Source organism: Lolium rigidum, chromosome 1 (genome assembly GCF_022539505.1).
Source record: "Lolium rigidum isolate FL_2022 chromosome 1, APGP_CSIRO_Lrig_0.1, whole genome shotgun sequence".
NCBI lineage: Eukaryota > Viridiplantae > Streptophyta > Magnoliopsida > Poales > Poaceae > Lolium > Lolium rigidum.
In genome coordinates, this window is record NC_061508.1 from 153,020,545 (window position 1) to 153,041,717 (window position 21,173).

General features: G+C 43.6%; 1 protein-coding gene across 1 annotated transcript; it reads left to right on the plus strand.

Annotated features, from left to right (window-relative positions):
- The first annotated feature begins 18,924 nt into the window (after nucleotides 1–18,924).
- Nucleotides 18,925–19,929, plus strand: LOC124652624 (BURP domain-containing protein 11-like). The gene is made up of 2 exons (XM_047191667.1): nucleotides 18,925–19,041; nucleotides 19,162–19,929. Exons 1-2 carry the CDS (start codon nucleotides 18,925–18,927, stop codon nucleotides 19,927–19,929), a joined length of 885 nt encoding a protein of 294 aa, XP_047047623.1.
- Nucleotides 19,930–21,173: the final 1,244 nt, after the last annotated feature.

A 21,173-nucleotide genomic window follows, 5' to 3' on the forward strand; every position in this document is an offset into this window, starting at 1 on the left:
TCTATGCATAGATGGTTGCACGAGTAGAACACAATTATTTTGTGGGCGTTGATGCTTATGTTGTCTTTAGTTTGAGTACTTTACATCTTTGTGGCATAGTGGGATGAAGCGGCTCGGGCTAACTTTACATGACCGCGTTCATGAGATTTGCTCCACGCTCGACATGCAACTTGTATTGCATAAGTGGCTTTGCGGGTTTCTGTCTCTCCTACTATAGTGAAGATTCAATTTACTCTTCTATTGACAACACTAGTATCACCGTTGTGGTTCATGTTCGTAGGTAGATTAGATCTCACTCGAAAACCCTAAACCACGTAAAATATGCAAACCAAATTAGAGACGTCTAACTTGTTTTTGCAGGGTTTGGTGATGTGATATGGCCATAATGTGATGATGAATATGTATGAGATGATCATTATTGTATTTTGGCAACCGGCAGGAGCCTTATGGTTGTCTTTAAATTTCCTGTTGAGTAGTATTTCAAAGTAGTTGTAATAGTTGCTACATCAGGTGAACAACCATGAAGACGGCGCCATGGACCTTGACGCTACGCCGACGATGATGGAGATCATGCCCGTTGATGATGGAGATCATGTCCGTGCTTTGGAGATGAAGATCGAAGGCGCAAAGACTAAAGGGCCATATCATATCACATATGAATTGCATGTGATGTTAATCCTTTATGCATCTTATTTTGCTTAGAACGCGACGGTAGCATTATAAGATGATCCCTCACATTAATATCAAGATAATAAAGTGTTCTCCCTCGTATGCACCGTTGATATAGTTCGTCGTTTCGAAGCATCTCGTGATGATCGGATGTGATAGACTCAACGTTCACATACAACGGGTGTAAGCCATGTTGCACACGCGGAATACTTGGGTTTGCTTGACGAGCCTAGCATGTACAGACATGGCCTCGGGACAACGGAAACCGAAAGGTTGAACACGAGTCATATGGATGATATGATCAACATGTTGATGTTCACCATTTAAGCAACATCATCTCACGTGATGATCGGTTTTGGTGTAGTGGATGTGGATCGTGTACCACTTAACAACTATGAGGGATGTTGTATTAAGTGGGAGTTCATTAGTAATTAGATTAAAACATGAACTAATTATCATAAACATAGTCTGAGTAGTATTTTGAATTAATTTGTAGTATTGGCATCCGTTTTCTACCAAGCGCTAGTCTTGTTATTGAGATAGAAATACTGTTAAAATCTGAAAATAAACTTTACGGACTGGTCGTATTGTTAAAGAATCAAGAAATGATTAAGTCCTATTGAAAACTTTTAGTAAACCTCACATTGTTAATTCAAAGAAGTATGGTTTCAATTAGTACCTAAAGTTATCTTGTCTCCGTGAAACTTGAAGTTCAAATCTGTTTGAAAAGTAAGGAGCTGAAAATTTAGTTTTCAGAAATAATCAAGGTATGAGATATATGTGATATCTAAGACCTTATTGCAAGATGATAGAATATAATTTGGTGAGGCTACATAAACTCATAAGTTTTATGGGAATGTACGAAGGTTGAAGACGCAAGTCGTCCCAATCCTCCAACTATTGGGGCACTAACGATATTCGCATATCCATGAAGTGATCGTCCTTAGTATGCACCGTTGCTAAAGACTCGTCATTTCAAATACTAAGGTATAGATTCTATGTGTGCATACAACGGGTGCAAGCCAGATTTGCACATGCGAATACGGTTAAAAATTTACGAGCCTAGCATGTACAGACATGGTCTCGGAAAAGTCGTCATGATATGATGGATAAAATTATGAGTGAAATTGTTCATCATATTACAAAGTTACTAATAGTGAAATCTGAAACACTTGTCATATGATGATCAACTTCAAAGTAAGAACCTCAAGGTTATTGGTATTTGACCAACAAACCTAGAAGTTATTGAAGGTGAAGTGTTTTCTGAGAATGAGGAAAGCTAAAAGAGAAACTACAAAAGATATTTTGGCAGAAAAAAAGAAAAGACTAGAAGGTCCAGCTCAGATGTATATAAATGATATACATGTTATGGATATATTCTTTGTTTTGGTCACATACTAAAATTCTTGGGTATTCGTACCAGATTGGTTGGTATGAGATGTCATACAATACAACGCAATACAAGAATATGATGGCCTAAGTGACTAATAAAGAATATGGTAATAATGCACGTCTGGAACATGATAAAGTGTTATCATGTTTGTCGTTGGCATTCTACCTAGCCCTTAGAATTTATAATAAAGAACTTAATAATTGTTATTTTGCTCTGGTCAAATGAAAACAATGAGTTGTTCAAATTATGACATTACTCCATGTACGATGGATAAGTTATTATAAATCTTAATGGTGAAACACATACACATAATACTGACGCTAAAATGTCATAAGGCAAATGATTTGAATTCCACTTATTTGTGGAACCGCCATTTAGGTCATGTTAGAAAGGAACGCATGAAGGAACTCCATGCAAATGGATTTTTGGAGTCATTTGATTTTTGAATCGTTTGGCACTTGCAAATCTTTTCTAAAAGAGAATGACTAAAATACCGTTCATAGGCCAAGATTTGAATGGGCAACTAACTTAGTGGAAATATACATGATGATGTATGTTGTTCACTGGGCATAGTTGTGTGCGGGAGATTCTTCTACTTCATGAAAACTTCCAACAATGAATTGAGTATATAAATGTGGATATATTCGATAAGGAAGAAGTTTGAAACATTTGAATGGATTCAAATAAAATTCAGCATGAAGTGGAAATCATCGTAATAGAAAAGTCAAATATCTATGATTGGTTCATGGTGGAAATATTTGAATTACGAGTTTTAGCGAACATCTAAGAGAGTTATGAAATTGTTCTATAACTCACGTTTTTTGGAGTATCATAGTGATGATGGAGTATCCGAGAGATGTATCCAAACCTTGTTGGGTCAATGATGAGATAAAATATTGATGCCATTTTATTTTTGTGAATTATGCTTTAGAGACTACCGCTTTTACACTAAATAGAGCATCATCATGATCCGTTGAAATGACACCATACAAGTTATGGCATGGGTATAAACCATAATAGTCCTTTCTTTAAATTTCGGTCTAAGAGTTTACAACCAAAATCGGATGAATGTCTTTGTTGGTTATCCCAAAGAATTGATTGGGAATTCTTTTCACTATGAAGTAAAAGACAAAAGTGTTTGTTAATGTTACTTGCTTATTTCCAAGAAATTGTTTTCTAGCGAAGTATTTGAGTGGGAGGACAATAGAACTTGATAAGGTTTATGAACCTGAGCATAATGATCAGAGTAGCGCAGCATCGGAAATTGATTCCGGAAGCGGCCACGACGATCATGGCTTCCATGACTACAAAGTGTTTTAGCCATGGAGATCGAAGTACTTATTGAACCTTGTAGGTATGGTTTACTTTGTGATCAAATAAATGATTTGTGGACAAATGATTGATTTTGAACAATGATAAACCAACTACAAACAAAGAAGTTATGATGGGCCCTGACTCCGTTAAAATGGTCGTACGCCATGAAATCCAAGATAGATGAATACTTTTTGAAAGTAAATGGATCTATAAAATTGATGGACTTGGATGGAATATCCTTGAAGAAGCTCGACTTGTCGAAAAGTAGTTTACGACAAAGTTCAAAGAATTGACTACGATAAGATTAGATCTTCCGTAGCGATGCTTATAGTCTATGTGGATTATTCTAGTAATCACTACATATTTCTTTTATGAGATATGCTAGTAGGATGGCAAAATACATTACTTAATAGAAGTGTGTATTAAAGGTGTATACAAGATACCACCAAGAGTTTTGCTAGTCCGTGGAATACTAGATAGGTATATGAACTTCAATTGGATGAAGTAAGTATCGCGGAGTTGGAATCTTCACCGGATGAAATGATCAAAGAGTTATGATTTCATCAGAGACGATGAAGAGGCTTGCATTTGCAAAAAATTAAGTGGGAGTGCTGAGACATATTTGTAATACTTTATGTAGATGACATATCGTTGATTATAAATAATGTAATTATCTAATTGATTAAAAAGGTTTCATTGAGAATTAAACTTCAATGAAAGGATATGAACTGAAACATATTTAGTGTCAAGATCTATGAAGATAGATTGAAACACATAATAAGTTTAAGTCAAAGTACATAGAATGGATATTGAAGTAGTTCAATATAGAAATATTAAGAAAATGTTCTTGTCATGTGAAGGTTTAACAAGACTTGAGTGTATCTGACACTCAATGAGTAAAAACACATGAGTGATTATAGATCACGAATAATATGTACACAATCAGATGTCCTGTGCTCTAAATGTGTTATAAGCATGTACCAGAATGATTCATGTGATGATCATTGAAAAACAGTAAGAATATTCTTGAGTACTTAAGAAGAACCAAGGATATATATATATATAGTTTTGTATGAGTAATGACAAACAAATCACTGTAAGGTGTTGCACCGATATTAGTTTGGTCACATATAAAAATAAAATTTCAATATCAAATTAGGCTAAGTGTTGTTTAAAAGGTAGCACAATGAGCTAGAAGTTGTCTATGCTAGATTTAGATGAGTTCTAAATGTTGTGACGGATTCTACAAACGAAGGCAGAGTATGTCATTGTTTTGACAATGACTGAGGATGTTAAGTCAAGAAGTTCTTTGAGAACTTGGTGTAGTTCCGATAGTGTCAGAACTTTGAAGCTATATTGTGTGTGACAATATTAGTGACATATTCCAGACAGTGGGATTAAGGTTCCACCAGAAGACAAAACATATTTAATGCCGACTCATTTGGAAAATGAGTAATGCGTTGAGACGCAAATGAATTGCAAAATACATACGTTTCTGAGCGTGTCAGATCCGTTGACTAAAACCTCTCCCATCAGCAAAACATGATAAAGCACTAGAAGGCCAAGGTGTGATATCTTTACATATGTAAAACTAAATTATTGACTCTAGTGCAAGTGGGAGACTGTTGGAGATATGCCCAAGAGGCAATAATAAAATGGTTATTATAGTATATCTTTGTGTTTATGATAATGTTTACATACCATGCTATAATTGTATTAACCGAAACATTGATACATGTGTGTTATGTAAACAACAAGGAGTCCCTAGTAAGCCTCTTGTATAACTAGCTTGTTGATTAATAGATGATCATAGTTTCATGATCATGAACATTGGATGTTATTGATAACAAGGTTATATCATTATGTGAATGATGTAATGGACACACCCAATTAAGCGTAGCATAAGATCACGTCATTAAGTTATTTGCTATAAGCTTTCGATACATAGTTACCTAGTCCTTTCGACCATGAGATCATGTAAATCACTTATACCGGAAGGGTACTTTGATTACATCAAACGCCATTGCGTAAATGGGTGGTTATAAAGGTGGGATTAAATATCCGGAAAGTATGAGTTGAGGCATATGGATCAACAGTGGGATTTGTCCATCCCGATGACGGATAGATATACTCTGGGCCCTCTCGGTGGTATGTCGTCTTATTAGCTTGCAAGCATATGAATGGTTCATAAGAGACCACATACCACGGTACGAGTAAAGAGTACTTGTCGGAGACGAGGTTGAACGAGGTATAGAGATACCGATGATCAAACCTCGGACAAGTAAAATATCGCGTGACAAAGGGAATCGGTATCGTATGTAAATGGTTCAGTCGATCACTAAAGTCATCGTTGAATATGTGGGAGCCATTATGGATCTCCAGATCCCCCTATTGGTTATTGGTCAGAGAGAGGTCTCAACCATGTCTGCATAGTTCGCGAACCGTAGGGTGACACACTTAAGTTTTGATGTCGTTTAAGTAGATATGGAATATGGAATGGAGTTCGAAGTTTTGTTCGGAGTCTCGGATGGGATCCAGGACATCACGAGGAGGTCCGGAATGGTCCGGAGAATAAGATTCATATATAGGAAGTCATATTCCAAGTTTGGAAATGATCCGGTGCATTTATGGCAGGTTCTAGAAGGTTCTAGAAAAGTCCGGAAGAAATCACCATGGAAAGTGGAGTCCCGGGAGGGACTCCACCTTGCATGGCCAGCCAAACCCTAAGGGGTGGAGTCCCAGGTGGACTCCACCATAGGTGGCCGGCCACCCCACCTAAAGGAAAGGTGGGAGTCCCACCTTGGGTAGGACTCCCCTCTTGAGTAGGTTTCCCACCTATGGGAGGTTTTGTTGTTGGGGTCTTATTCGAAGACTTGGACTACAACTCTTGGGGATTTCCACCTATATAATGAGGAGGAGAGGGAGGGGGCAGCCACTCTTGGCCGCACCACCTAGGGCTGCCCATGGCCGGCGCCCTAGCCACCCCCTCTCCCCAAACCCTAGCCTCTCCTCCTCCACATAATACTCCCGCAGCGCATAGGCGAAGCCCTGCCGGAGTTCTCCACCACCACCGCCACCACGCCGTCGTGCTGCCGGGATTCCGAGGAGGATCTACTATTTCCGCTGCCCGCTGGAATGGGGAGAAGGACGTCGTCATCAACACCGAACGTGTGACCGAGTACGGAGGTGCTGCCGGATTGTGGCACCGTCAAGATCTTCTACGCGCTTTTGAAAGCGGCAAGTGATCGTCTACCGCAGCAACGAGAGCCTCCTCTCGTAGGCTTTGGAAATCTTCAAGGGTTAGTCTCGTTCATCCCCTCATTGCTCCCATCTTCTAGATTGCATCTTGGCTTGGATTGCGTTCTCGCGGTAGGAATTTTTTGTTTTCTATGCTACGAAACCCTACAGATGCCTACCCGGTTCCTAGTATCGGATAAATCTGAATACCAAAGCTTGAAGCTGATATTCTCGATTTCCCTCACCTTCTGACCCGCCCATCTAGTCTCCTAGACAGAAAGGACACGCCTCCTGATTGCAGCATCCACTAACTCCCGTAGCTTCCCGGCCAAGGACCCTACGTTCCATCTACCCACCCGTAACCTATTTGCCTCGGCTAGAATCTTTGCCCTTTGCATCCGTCGAGAGAGATTCAAAGACCTTTCTCACTTAACACTACATCCGAGCGAAAATATAGCGTGCCACGAAGGCGGTGGCAGCCTGACCCTTGCTCATTTAACACCACACCTGGGTTCCGATATGGCGCGTTGCTGAGAGGGTTACACCCCAACGAATTTCTGTTAGGTGTAATATCCATAGGAATGACTGGTTTTAACGTTGGCTCGCCAAGCCTATCACAACCCTCATTCTTTACCTGGATTTGGGACCGGCTATTTCTAAAAGGCATAAGCGGAGTTGGTGCTCGAACTTACACTTGAATAAAAATTGTTGTTGGTAAAAAATCATAGAATTTCATCTGCATGGGTTAACTTGATTTGGGTTACAATCTGAAAGCTGATTTCCAGAAACATTTAGTTTTTTTCGCTTCATATAATAGAATATTTAAATGACTAAATTATCCTCAACAATTTTGACTAACGCATTAGCTCACTTTAAACCCCGTCGAGTCCATCTTCTGGCGCACATCAACGGATAACCCCGCTGCACCATGCCGCCAGGACTCGCAATTGTCGATGTTGTAGATGCAACACTACTCTATGAGAAGACCCCTCCAGCTAGAACTTGTTCCAAAACAATTCCCCACAACATCGAAAGTGTTGCCGTCGTCTGATCCAGAAGACCCAGATCTAGGGTTTCACTTTCCCCCGAAACACCTGTGCGGGGCAGAAGATTCACAATGATTACACCTTCAACAAGGTATTGACTCCCCCTGGCGGTGCCATTGTCATCCCCCACCGATGGAGCATCGCCTCCCAGATCCACCACGAGCCAAGCGGCCATAGGGGAGGGATCTGCCTCCACGCCTCACCACATATCTGCCTTGAGGATGTTGTTGATCAGACAAGTCTGGCCTCCGTGATGGTCGCCATCCCCGCGATACCTCCCACATTCCACCTATGACGCTCTGGGGCATGCCCGTCCTCACCCTTTGTCTTTATCAGGCGGGTGTGGCTGCCACCGCCGGCAGCAGCATCGGTCTTGAGGAGGAACCGGGGACACTTGCTAGGAGATCGGTGGGTAACCTCCGGAGTGGTGGTGGGAGGATGGGGGAGGGGGATCGCCAAGGGGGAGGAGCCAGTGGCAGGGGAGAGGGCTGGCCGGCGCTCGGAAGGAACCCTAGTCCCTAGGACATCATGATATTAGCTGCTGCCGTGGGCTTTCACACACCTTTCTTGGCACCGACAAAGCCTATTTCTCCCACTTCGGTGAGTAGGGGAGTCGCCGATGGGACCAGGAGGGTCTCTGGCAGTACCAACAAGTGTGTCGCCCGTTGTTTTGATGGGACCAAGAGAGTCACCGTCTTTTCTTCTCACAAGACCAGGAGGGTCGCCGTCTCAAATGACACCAGCTGGGTATCTTCGTCGTTGATGGGACCATGAGGGTCACTGTCTCCATCGCCTGCTTAGGCTGGTGCGATGGGATCAGGAGGATCCCCATGCATCAATGCTTCATCGCCACGGTCTCTCACGTCATGTCCTTCGGGTGGGAGTGCTGGGATGGTCAAGCAAATGGAGCGGACGGGATCTCCAACAATGGATGAGGTGATTGCCTTTGGTGGCATCGCGGACCCATCAAACTGCGGACGGCGGTCGAGCTAGCGCATCCGGGCGCATCCGAATGCTGATGCACCACAGCTGGAGATGATGCAACGAAACGACTCTTCGACACCTAGATGGAGTAGTAGTTATATTAAGAAGCTTTCTTTTGTTGCTTTACCAGATTCTGAGATAGATAGTAGAACTGCTAAATTGGGAATCTCGTTGAGGGAGTCTTCAAATCATGTTAAAAATTCTATTAACTCTATTAAAGAATTAGAAGAGTCAAGAAATTTGGTTTTTCTTAATAAAAGCTTACCTCTGGTTGATGAAGGTATATCAAGTTTAATTTTAAACAAAACCTATCAGAAGATTTGTTAGATGAGTATGAGAGGGTGCATGACGACCATGAGGGTTTAGTGCACTTTCACGTGAAAGCAAAACGTGCTTCTGCTAAAGTACCAGTGGCTCGCCTTAGTGTGCGACGTGGCAGACTAAAACATATAAATAAGCGAAAAACATGAAATATATTTAGTGGAATAGTGACGGTCTAGGAGACACTGCAAAACATTTGTTTATCTATGAAACATTGCGGGTACACAAATTAGATTTTGTTGTCTTATTAGAGACAGGACGATCTAATTTCTCTGCACCTTTTTTTAAACACTTGTCAGGAGGTTTAGACTACATGTGCTATTGTCTACCCCCTCATGGCCGGTCTGGTGGAATTTTGGTGGGCGTTAATATAGTCTATAACGATCCAGCGAGTGGAGACTGGTGACTTTTGTGTTAAACTTTTTGTAAAATCAAAGGTTGATGATTTTGAGTGGATATTAGTGGGTGCGTATGGGGCAGCCCAAGATGAGATTTCCTTGCGGAGGTAGTACATATTTGCAATACTTAGACTCTTCCTATGTTGGTAGGAGGTGATTTTAATATCATAAGACGATAAGAAGAGAAAAATAACGATAATTTTAATGCTCGCTGGCTTTGTTGTTTAATGCCATCATTGAGAATCTTGATCTAAGAGAGATCAATCTCTCTGGTCGGCAGTTCACATGGGCTAGTAGAAGAGAGAATCCAACCTATGAAAAGTTAGACCGTGTTCTAGCTAATGTAGAGTGGGAACATAAATTTTCATTGGTGTCGGTGCGTGCTCTGACTCGTGCGGGGTCTCATCATACACCACTTCTTATTGATTCAGGAGACTCGGCTCACCGAGAATCATTTCTCTTTTGAACTGTCATGGAATGCGCAAGGATGGTTTTTATGAGATGATCAAAAGTGAATGCAACTCTGTTCGGTCAGGAAGCTCTCCTGTTGAAAGATGGCAAAATAAAATGAGGCATCTAAGACAATTTTTTCGTGGTTGGGCTAAGAACTTAAGTGGCGTCTATAAGAAGGAAAAAGAGCGACTTATCCTTATTATAGATGAACTCGATTTAAAAGCTGAATCCACTCCTCTTAGTGTCGCCGAGAGGGCGGCAAAAAAAGAGGCTGATGCTAGCTTAGCTAAACTAAGGCGCGATGAAGAGACCAAATGGGCTCAGCGCGCTAAGGTAAAATACATCCAAGAAGGGGGAAATAATACGAAATATTTTCACCTGATTGCTAATGGAAAGCATCGGAAAAAAGAGTTTCCAGCTAGAACAAGATGAAGGGACTATAGTGGGTCAAGAAAACCTTTAATTTTTTATAACTGAGCACTATAATAAATTATTTGGTGCACCGGTACCAAGCTATTTCAGCATGAGAGAATAAGTCACTCATGATATTACTCAGTTATCTGAGGAGCAGAGTACTATTCTCACATCACCTTTCACAGAAGAGGAGGTGTTAGAAGAAATCTCTCAAATGGAGCACAATAAATCCCCAGGATCAGATGGGTTTCCTGCGGAGTTTTATCAAAAAAAATTGGGATGTCATTAGAATTGATTTGATTGCACTCTTTTTGCAATTAAAAAATAGGAACTTACCTTTATGTAAGTTGAACTTTGGGGTTATCATGCTCTTACCTAAGAAGGAAGATGCGAGTAGAATTGAGCAATATAGACCCATTTGACTACTTAATGCTAGTTTCAAAGTTTTTACTAAAGTTGGAACTAATCATGCAACAGTAATTGTACAAAAAGTAGTGAGTCCTACTCAGTTGGCTTTCATACCTAGGAGAAACATCCTAGACGGGGTATTCTCCACGAGACCATTCATGAAATTCATAGGGAAAAATGGATGGTGTTCTGTTGAAAACTGATTTTGAGAAAGCATATGATAAAATTAAATGGTCTTTCCTTCAACAAGCTTTGCGAATGAAAGGATTCCCACCACAGTGGTGTGAATGGATTGCAAGGTTTGTTCAAGGTGGGAGCGTAGGCATTAAACTGAATGATGACATCAGACATTATTTCCAAACGCTAAAGGGGCTCCGACAGGGAGATCCTTTGTCTCCTATCTTATTTAATATCATCGCCGATATGTTAGCTATCCTCATTGCAAGGGCAAAGGAAGATGGTCAAATAGGTGGTTTAGTTCTACATCTAGTTGATGGCGGTATTTCTATTCTACAATATGCAGAAGATACTATTTTATTTATGGAACATGATTTAGCTAAAGCCATAAACATGAAACTAATTTTGTGTTTTTTCGAACCACTATCTAGGCTGAAAATAAATTTTCATAAGAGCGAGATTTTTTGTTTTGGTAAGGCAAAGGAGGTGGAGAGTGACTACCGAAACATATTTGGGTGTGACATAGGAACTTTACCCTTCAAGTATCTAGAAATTCCTATTCGTTATAGGAAATTACTAAATAAGGAATGGAAGCCAATTGAAAATTGCTTTGAGCGCAAGCTTGCATCTTGGTTAGGCAAAATTCTCTGTATGGAGATCGTTTTGTGCTAATAAATTCCGTCCTCACTAGCCCGTCAATGTGCTTGCTTTCTTTCTTTGAGATACCCATTGGGGTAAAAAAGACTTGATTTTTATAGGTCACGTTTTTTCTGGCAAAGTGATGGACTTAAAAAGAAATATATATAGACAAAGTGGAATATCATTTGTCTTCCTAAAGACCAAGGGGGCCTAGGGATTTATGTACTTGAGTTAAAGAATAAGTCTTTGTTATGCAAATGATTATTTAAGCTACTTTCAGAGGAAGGAGTGTGGCAACAATTATTGCATAACAAGTATCTCCATGGAAAAACTCTTTCCCAAGTCCAACCTAAACCCAACGACTTCCCCTTTGGAAGGGGATCATGGGGTGTAAGGAGGATTTCTTTAAACGTGGATCGTTTGTTTTAGGAGATGGCACAACAACACATTTTTGGGAGGACTCGTGGCTGGGCGCTTCTTCTCTAGCTTCTCAATATTCGTCTCTCTATCATATTGTCCGGCATAAAAATGTTCTTGTGGCTGATGTCTTACAACATAGACCATTGAATATAGGATTCACACGGGTTTTGTCAAATGATAAATGGGAGGCTTGAATTCGGTTAGTTCAGAGACTTATGAGAGTACATCTCACGGAGCAGCCAGTGGAATTTGACTGTTAATGGGATTTCCTCAGTTAAATCCATGTATGTTGATTATTTGAATGGGCATACGATTTTTCTAAGGAATTATTTGTGGAAAATTAAGGTTCCGCTGAAGATAAAGACCTTCATGTGGTCTCTTTATAAAAAAAATCTGCTTACAAAGGATAATATTGCTAAAAGAAGGTGGAATGGGTGTATAAAATGTGTTTTCTGTGACTCTAAGGAGACGGTAAACCATTTGTTTGTTTCATGCCCTTTTACTCGCCTTGTCTAGTGAGTTGTACACTTCACATAAAACATCCCACCCCTGCCAATAAACCTTGAAATAAAGAAAAGCCCGTGTACATCGTTTCGATGCATAGGCTGAGACGATGCTCCTATTACGAAAAAATGATATTAGCTAGACAAAACCAACATACATCTACATGGCTGCCATCCTGTCACCACTAGTGGCTGCCGTACTTTCCTTTTTGCTGGCTCCACAGCTAGCTAGTCTGTGCTAACCTTGAATGGGTGGTAATGGAGACGATTTGTCATGTCGCAAGGTCCCTGGGCCAGTCTAGTCTTAATGCAGAATTAAAAAGCCAAGGGCAAGTTCCACGCGGTGTGTTGTTTAAACACTAGGGTTAGACCAGACAAGGAAAGGGACAGATATAAGTACACATAAACATCATAGTATATAGAAAGAAAATGTTGTTCTTTCCAAATACCCACTTGCTACGGAGATCAGTATGATGCAACTAGTTGACGATCGCCCTGACAGGCCCAACAGGATGATGTTCTCCACCTGAAAATGCGCACATGCCCAAGATGCTCTTTGCCCGGTGGTAAGACGACTGAAGGCCCTTTGGTGGGACACTAAATATTTTTTTGAAGAACATTCTTCACTATTTGTAGGAAAAAACTCACAAAAGAGGAAATTTGCAAGTTCGGATGAACGCTGCTACCCACATGGGTAGCTACACACCCTTTCCCGAGCCAACGCGTGTACTATTGGTCAAACCTCAGTATCCCCTCCCACCTGTTACTGTACCCCTACTTAACAGTTAAGAACGATTAGCGCTCCCCTCTTCTCCTCCCCAAATACAACACATCCCATCACCGGCGCAAGTTTGGGATGCTCCGGCGATGACCACCGCGAGTCAAATCGAGTCGGGCTGCGATTTTTTTTCCACGGTCCTCTATCTCCTACCATGGATGCCGCCATGCCGCTCTCCAAGCTCGACCGCCGCCCTCTCCAAGCTCAGCCGCCGCATTGATGTGCTGACTAGCTCGATTAGCTCGGGAGAGGGGCAATGGAGGTGCAGGGCTGCTGCATATTCGATCTTCGCCCCTTCTCTGGCTAAGCGCTCGACCATCTCTACCGCTCGAGCTGGCCGATGGAGCGGATGAGAAGTACTGCTCGGCCCGACACTGATCTGGAGGCCCGGTGGCCGGGAGCGCGCGCTCTACAGCAGCGGAAGGAGCAAGCGATCGGCGCTCTATCGTGGAGATCAATGCCATCGAACCTGCACATCAACGCCATCGAGCATATCTGGTACAAGCGGATTTGGAGAGAGGAAGTAATCGCCCAGAGTCAGAGGACGGAGAGAGAAAGTAATCGAGATCTCAAATACTATTACCTCACCGCGTTGGGCTTGGCCACGCGGGGCAGAGACAGTCACGTCCCTCGCCGCGTTGGGCGCATCTAGGATGAGGATAGGGAGACGGTTGGAATGGCACGAATCGGCACAAATCTCTCACGCATCCGCCTTCCGCTCGATCTCTCCCACCGGTGAGGAGCATGGAGACAATGGGCGGCGTGAGCTTGACCGCTAAAGGCAGGGGCATGTGGTTGGTCGATGGCCGATCGCGGTGTGGTGGCGACCGCCGGTGCGGGCCAGCAAGGCCGAGATGGGTCAGCGCAGGGTGCTGCGTTGAAGGCCCGCCGGTGGTGGCGCAGGGAGCTCCAACTTGAGCTGAACGCGCCGGTGAGACAAGGAAGGACAACTCCAGCTGCCGTTGACTCGATTTGCGATTCCGTTCGTGGCACAGACGAATTTCTCCAAGTAGCGGTGGCGAGCTGTAGCAAGGGAATGGAGGCGCTGGTGAGTGGTGAGCGGTGGTGGGTGGTGGGATTAGCATCGGTGGGGATTTTTATTTCTAGATTAGGTATTGAGTTTACTGTATCACTCGTGGGACACGGTCAAAGGGGAATAAAAAAGCACGAATCTTTGGGCAGATCTAATGGCAACACATGCATGCGCAGCTACCCCCGTGGGTAGCAAATACACTCTCTTTGCAGGTTACTCACCATCGTATATCCGATTTAACAGGGGTCGAAGATCGACGTTGAGTGCCCTTGGGCCTCCATCGAAAATACCCCCTCCATGCACTCCCTTCATGCCAAATGTAAGACGTTTTGGCTATTTCATAGGTTCACTCATAGTGGGTATTGTTATATATGTGGTAAGGTAGAAAGGCTCATTTCCCTATATGATGGTAACATCCATAAACCTCTCTCTCTCTCTCCATATTTAGCGCCATATCATTAAAATAATTAGTTGGCACTGCATGTGGTTGCATCTTATCTAATTACATGTAGAAAATGAAGATAACACGTGATGGATATTATTGAATTTAACTTTCATGCGATGAGAGTGAAGTAACTTTTGCTATTTCAAAGTGCATTGAGAAAATAAAAGTACACTCTTTTATTGATAAAGTTTAAGGCTAAACGTTCACTTATTTGAGGACGGATGGAGTATGCTACTCCTCTTATGGGTACTAGCATAGGAGAAAAATATTATTCCTCCAATTACATGCAAGTATTAGCCCAAAATCATCAAATTTAGATGCAACCTTTGAAAAATAATGCATTGTGATGGTTGTTTCTAAAAATAATAGTGCGCTAAAAAAATTGGACCGGAGAACGCCTTAGCTACAATTGTGTGGATGAGGGTTGGAGATCCTCGTGCCGGGAACACTAATTAAACCTTTTTGACGAAGTCTTTTTTATATATGGAAAAGATTCGAGAGAGGGCTGAATAGAAATCCAGGGCTCACCTTGTTACTCGCTATTGTATATTTGTTCCGATTAAAAAATGAAACAAATATGAGGTGAATGACTAATGTCGTCGGAGTACGTTTACTCATGGTTCAACATGCATGAATATTCGATTCAGATATATCAAAGTACTTCCTCCCATCCGAAAATGTAAGACGTACATTTTTTTCTATCAAGACAAGATTTTTACCGAGAATTTCTGTGCGTGATGCACAACTAACGGCTCTCTATCATGCCACGTCCATATCCAGTAAAGAAAGAAACGCGTGGAAGGCATGATGCACTATTTAACCACAAGCTGTCATCTGAATGGGTGAGTGGTCATTGTCCAGCGGCATCCTACCTAAGCATATGTGGTCATACGTGTCGGGGCTTGTACATGTTGCTCATGAATCTTGGACTCGTCAACTAGGTAGTACTTCAAAGGCATCTCGCTAAGAGCATCTCCAACACGCGCATAAAAAATCGGCGCGCTAAAAGTTATTTCCACCGCGCTACGCTGAAAGTTGCCCCGCCGGATGGATGCGGCATTTTCCGGCGCATGCTCGGGCGGTAAAAGTGCTCCTTCGCCGGATACGGCATTATGCAGCGCGCGGCGCGGCGTGAACGGCTAGTTTGATCGTTTTTTGTTTGAAACAAATCAAACAAAACACGAAAAATTAACTAAAAATACGAAATATATTAAAAGTTCACATTTTATTTAAACTACCTTAAAATCTACTCCGAGTCCCAGTCGAAGTCCAACGAGTGGCTGCTCGGAGTAGAGTCGGAGACCGGAGTAGATGTCCACTCGAAGGAGGAGGAGGAGGAGGAGGAGGAGGAGGAGGAGAGGATGACCATCGACGGCCCGGCGCCGTTTTTCTTCTCCTCCGCCCTCCTCGCCGCCTTCTCCGCCCTCGCTGCCTTCCTCGCCACGGACTCCGCACGGCGCTTCTCGCGGTCCGCCTTCTTCTTCTTCGCCGCCGCCTTCTGCTCCTCCTTCTACGCGTAGAACGCCTCCGTCACGGCGACGTCCTCCGGGAACTGTCGCGCCCACTCGAGGCGGAGGCGCTCGTCCTGCTCTGCGATGAGGAGGCGCTGCTCGAGCTCGCGTTGGCGCCATTGCTGCTCGCGCATGACAGCCGGCGATGGCGGCGCGAGCTGCTCCGCCTGCTCCCGCGTCCACACATCGTGGAAGTTCATCTGGCGGCGGGGGCGGCCGAGGCACCAGGCGACGGTGTCGTAGGCGCGCGCCGCCTCGTGCGCCGTGTCGAAGGTGCCGAGGCGGATGCGCTCCTCGCCGGAGCGGATCTCAGCGTCGAAGCGGCCGCTTTGCCGCAGACGAACACCGCGGTAGCCGGAGGCGAAGCGGCGATGCGGAGGCATACTGTCGTCGAAGATGGAGCGGCGGCGTGGGAGGCAGAGCGGCGAGAGGAGGGAGGCGGAGCGACACGTGGGGCAACTGAAGATTTCGGACGGTTACGTGCGCGCCCGCGTGGCGTTTATAGCGCGTGCCAGCCGAAGCGGCAAGTTTCCCGCGCGGGTTAGCGCAAAAGCGCGGGCGCGGTAAACTTTTTAGCGCCCGTCTCTTTTTCGCGCGTCCGCTGGAAGTTCACGCGGGCGCCCGCGCGAGCCAAACTGGTGGTTTTTTTAGCGCGTACGTCTTTGCCGCGCCTGTTGGAGATGCTCTAACCATTAAACATATATGCACACTCACGGGTCTATACTATAAATAGGGCCCTGGTTCAACCGCTTTGCTTCACTATCATTACCAGCAATAGCAATGCAGCACATGGTAGCACACAACATGGGCTTGTTTGTGCCACTCATCGCCTCGATTCTCTTGGTGAGTCCATGCATACATCACACTCCTAGTTATCAGATACATTTCTATCCACTCAAATTTGCCCATTTAGTATAGTTAAGGTGTGTTGTGTAGCTATATATATTTGTGTATTTACGGAGTTAGTGTGTGTCATGTGACGGTTGTTTTGTTTTATATTTGTTATTATGTTCTCAGGTTGTTGGAGGAGGAGGGTGGCACACGAGTTTTGCCAATGCTGCCGTAATGTCAACACGAAAATCGGAGACGCCGACGGCGTACTGGGAGACACTCCTTCCTAGAACTCCAATGCCTCCAGCTGTCAGTGACCTGTTAGCCGAACGAAATGGTCTCCCTCTTTCCCCTCTCTCTATATTGTGACCTTTCTTTTTCGCTAAAGAAAATATATTAATATCATAAAAACACCAATTACACTGTGACCTTTCTGTTCCATGCAATTGCCATGTGGCAAAACATACAACATGTAGTCATGCATGCCTACTTACGACCACTCAAAGTAGCCACAACTTTAGAAAAATCTTATGGTGATACTCTCAGATTGACATGAACCGTGTCCATTGTGCTTTTTTAACTGCTAACAATATTATTATACCCTTTGGCAGTGCACAGGGCAAAGTAATATTACAAGCAAATCAAATTAATAGGGGTAGTCAAATATTGTTAATTTTTTGACTCCTTTATACCTTTTCATTTTCTTTTTATCATTATCACTTCAAATATACTACTCCATTCGATCCATAATAAGTATTGGGGTTTTAATTTAAATTTAGGCTAAATTGCACTAAATCCCTGACAATTATAATGGACCGGAGAAAGTAGAAGAAATCATTTTTTTTAATTCAAAACTTTCTTTATAGGGACATGAACAGTTAGTTTTGTGCACTAGCCATGCATACTGCTAACCTCAGTTATGTTTGTTACGGTGTTGTCATGACTACTCTAGAGAGTCATCAACAAGACATGTTCTACGTATTTAGCAGATTGTGCATATAATATATTTTTAGTTTTATGTCTTTGAATGCATGTTGATTGCCTTGTTGACTCATTTTTATGCAAATTGTCATCAACATTATTAACATACTAATAGTTTTCTACACATCATGTTTTATATATGTTCATTCAGTGCTTGAGTCTCTAGCTGGCGTTAATATCAGTCCCAATAACCTGAAGTTTGTGAAAGGACTGCGAAAAATTGGACCAAACTATGATAAAGTAAAGTCAGAACCTGTTCATGGGGATAAGCATGTTCATATTGCATCGCAAGCTGAAGTTGGTGTAAAGGAGATATCTGTATCATATGGGTCCCAGGCACATAGACCAGAAATGGAAGAAAAATTAAAGGAAATCTCAGTGTCGTATGGGTTAGGAGGTGATGAAAGGGATACAAAGAAACTTCTGGTAAATTTAAAGAATATCTTAGCAGCATATAGACTACAAAAACAAGAAAATCTGAAAGAAATATCTGTATCATATGGATCAAAAGGTGGAGAGGACCTAAAAGAAATCTCAGTTTCAAATGGGTCAGAAGGTGAAAAGGATTTGAAAGAAATCTCGGTCTCATATGGGTCAGAAGGTGAAAAGGATTTAAAAGAAATCTCAGTTTCAAATGGGTCAGAAGGTGAAATCTCAATGTCTTATGGGGTAGAAGGTGGAGATGGTGTAAAGGAAATCTCGGTGTCATATGGCACCGCGCAAACTAAAAGACCAAAGGAAGTCATGTCTTATAGGACAAAGCAAGAAAATCTGAAGGAAATCTCCGTGTCGTATGAGTCGCATGAAGGCAAAGATGAACAAAATGAAGTCTTGGACAAAGGTGAAGAGGCTCCAAACAAAGATCCCCATAAAGTTACAATGTCATATGGGTCAGAACATGAAGATGATTCACATAAAGCCACAATGTCCTATGGATCAGAACAAGAAGAGGATCCCCATAAAGTTACAATGTCTTATGGGTCAGAACAAGAAGATGATCCGCATAAAGTCACAATATCCTATGGATTAGAGCAAGAAGATGATCCACATAAAGCTACAATGTCCTACGAAGAGGATCCGAAGACGGTTTCTACAGGACACGAGACACACACAGATGGTAAAGTATCCATGCCAACATACTAGAACTTATTTGCATGTTCCGATTAATAATATATATGTGCCTATATACATGCAGCTTCAGGAGAGGGGGGTCACCACCACCATGCTCACGCTCACAACCACAATAACATAAGACAGCAGGCCGACGTCTTCTTCTTCCACGACATGCTGCGACCAGGTTCCATCATCACCCCGACCATCCCGCCAACCACCTCCCTGCCGGCTCTTCTTCCCCGCAGCGTCGCTGGCTCCATCCCGTTCTCCAGCGAACGCCTCTCCGACATCATCTCCATGTTCGCACCGGCGTCCCTCTCGATGACCAGAGAGATACGGTGGACGTTGGACACGTGCGAGCACCCACGGACGCTCCCCGGCCAAAGCGCCGGCTGCGCCACCTCCCTCGAGTCCCTCGCCGAGCTCCCGGCGTCCCTCCTCAGGACACGCAACGTCCGGGCGTTCTCCGCCGCCGATTTGCCCGTCGAAGCTCCGGGCACGCGGGCACTGCGCGGGAGGTACAACGTGACGGCCGTCCGGAAGGTCTCCGGTGAGTCGTCGGAGATCGTGACCTGCCATGATCTGACGTACCCGTACGCGGTGTACTACTGCCACACGGCCAACCCTACATCCGCATACACAGTGACGCTGGCGAGCGTGGAGGACGGCGCGGTGCCGAAGACAATGGAGGCTCTGGCGGTGTGCCACCTCGACACGTCCAAGTGGAGCCCCAAGAACCCCTTCTTTGAGCTCCACAACCTCAAGCCGGGGGAGGTGACCGTGTGCCACTTCCTCACGAAGCTCAGCATCATCTGGGTTCCGGTCAGCGAGCAGGGAGAAGCACACGCAAGCAGGGCGTGATGAAGCGCAGAAGAGAAGGAAAATTTTAATGGTATCGGCTTGTAGCTGCGTGATGTTCTAGCCAACGGCAATGTGATGCAGGGATGACATAGACCGGGATCCTACCCATGGCTTGGCTCATGGTGTTGTGCAATGGGTTAAATAAAACGCATTTTATCTGATCAAATTAAATATGAGTAAACATTTTGTCATATGGTCAATCAATTATCCTTGTGTTAAATTTACTTCTAAATTAGATTCTTAGACTACTCATAGTGTGAGTAACATTAGTAAATAGTAAAACTCAACTACCTAGACTAACCACAGCGATTTGACATTTTAAGCCGTCCGATTCCAGTCCTCTCGAGCATCGCTTCATCGCTTTTAACAATGGCCCAACGCTTCTGACGGCCTGCCCACGTAAAAGGGCTGCTTCTCTGCAAGTGGACCAGGATGGCCTGTCGTTAACCGGGCTGATGCCACGTCCCTTTGAGATGGCCTGTCAGCCCAATTCTTCCTGGCTTATGACCGAAAAGTAGTGGGCGACCAAGTGCAAAAAAAAGGTGTGACTACGGCGGGGAAGTTAGGATGGCAGCGCCGTTAATTGCTCCTGCCATTAATTCACAAAATAAAAAAGATTGATCATGCCATTAACTTCCAGCTTCCGTTCCTTCTTTCCGTCGATTCTCATACCCGCTGATCTCCTCTTTGAGTTCCTCATATATGATGCGCCTATCTCTAGTGTTCTGGTCTCTACCCTTTCGCCTCTCCTTCGACCTTCTTCCTTCCACAACCTAAAAACCATGCTACTTGCTTACAGTTCATTTCTCATCTTCCTGTTGTGAATCTTATTTCCTATAATGTCATCGACGCTTGTATGTTGTAATTAACTTATTGTTGCTTATTTCATGGTTTTTGCCTTGCTCCTTGGCCTGTAGTTTCTGTATATTGGAAGTTTTTATAGGGTGTATGACCTCCATCCGATGGATCCCAGTGTTGAAATTATCGACAGCGGAAAAACTTTTTTTTGACAGAAGACGGCGGAGACTTGGATTCCAGCCCGTCCTACGCAACGAAGGTTAGAGATGATACGCGTCCGACCATCCTCTTCCATGCCGTCGCCACCAACTATTGTATTCATGTTTTTTTTCCCGCGACACAAAGGAGATGCGACATGGCTGTCCGGAAGGAGCAGAGTGAGGTGCCCCTTGCTGCTGACCTGCTGTTTGGAACATGACGATGGATCGTGTCCCGTCGGTCCACTA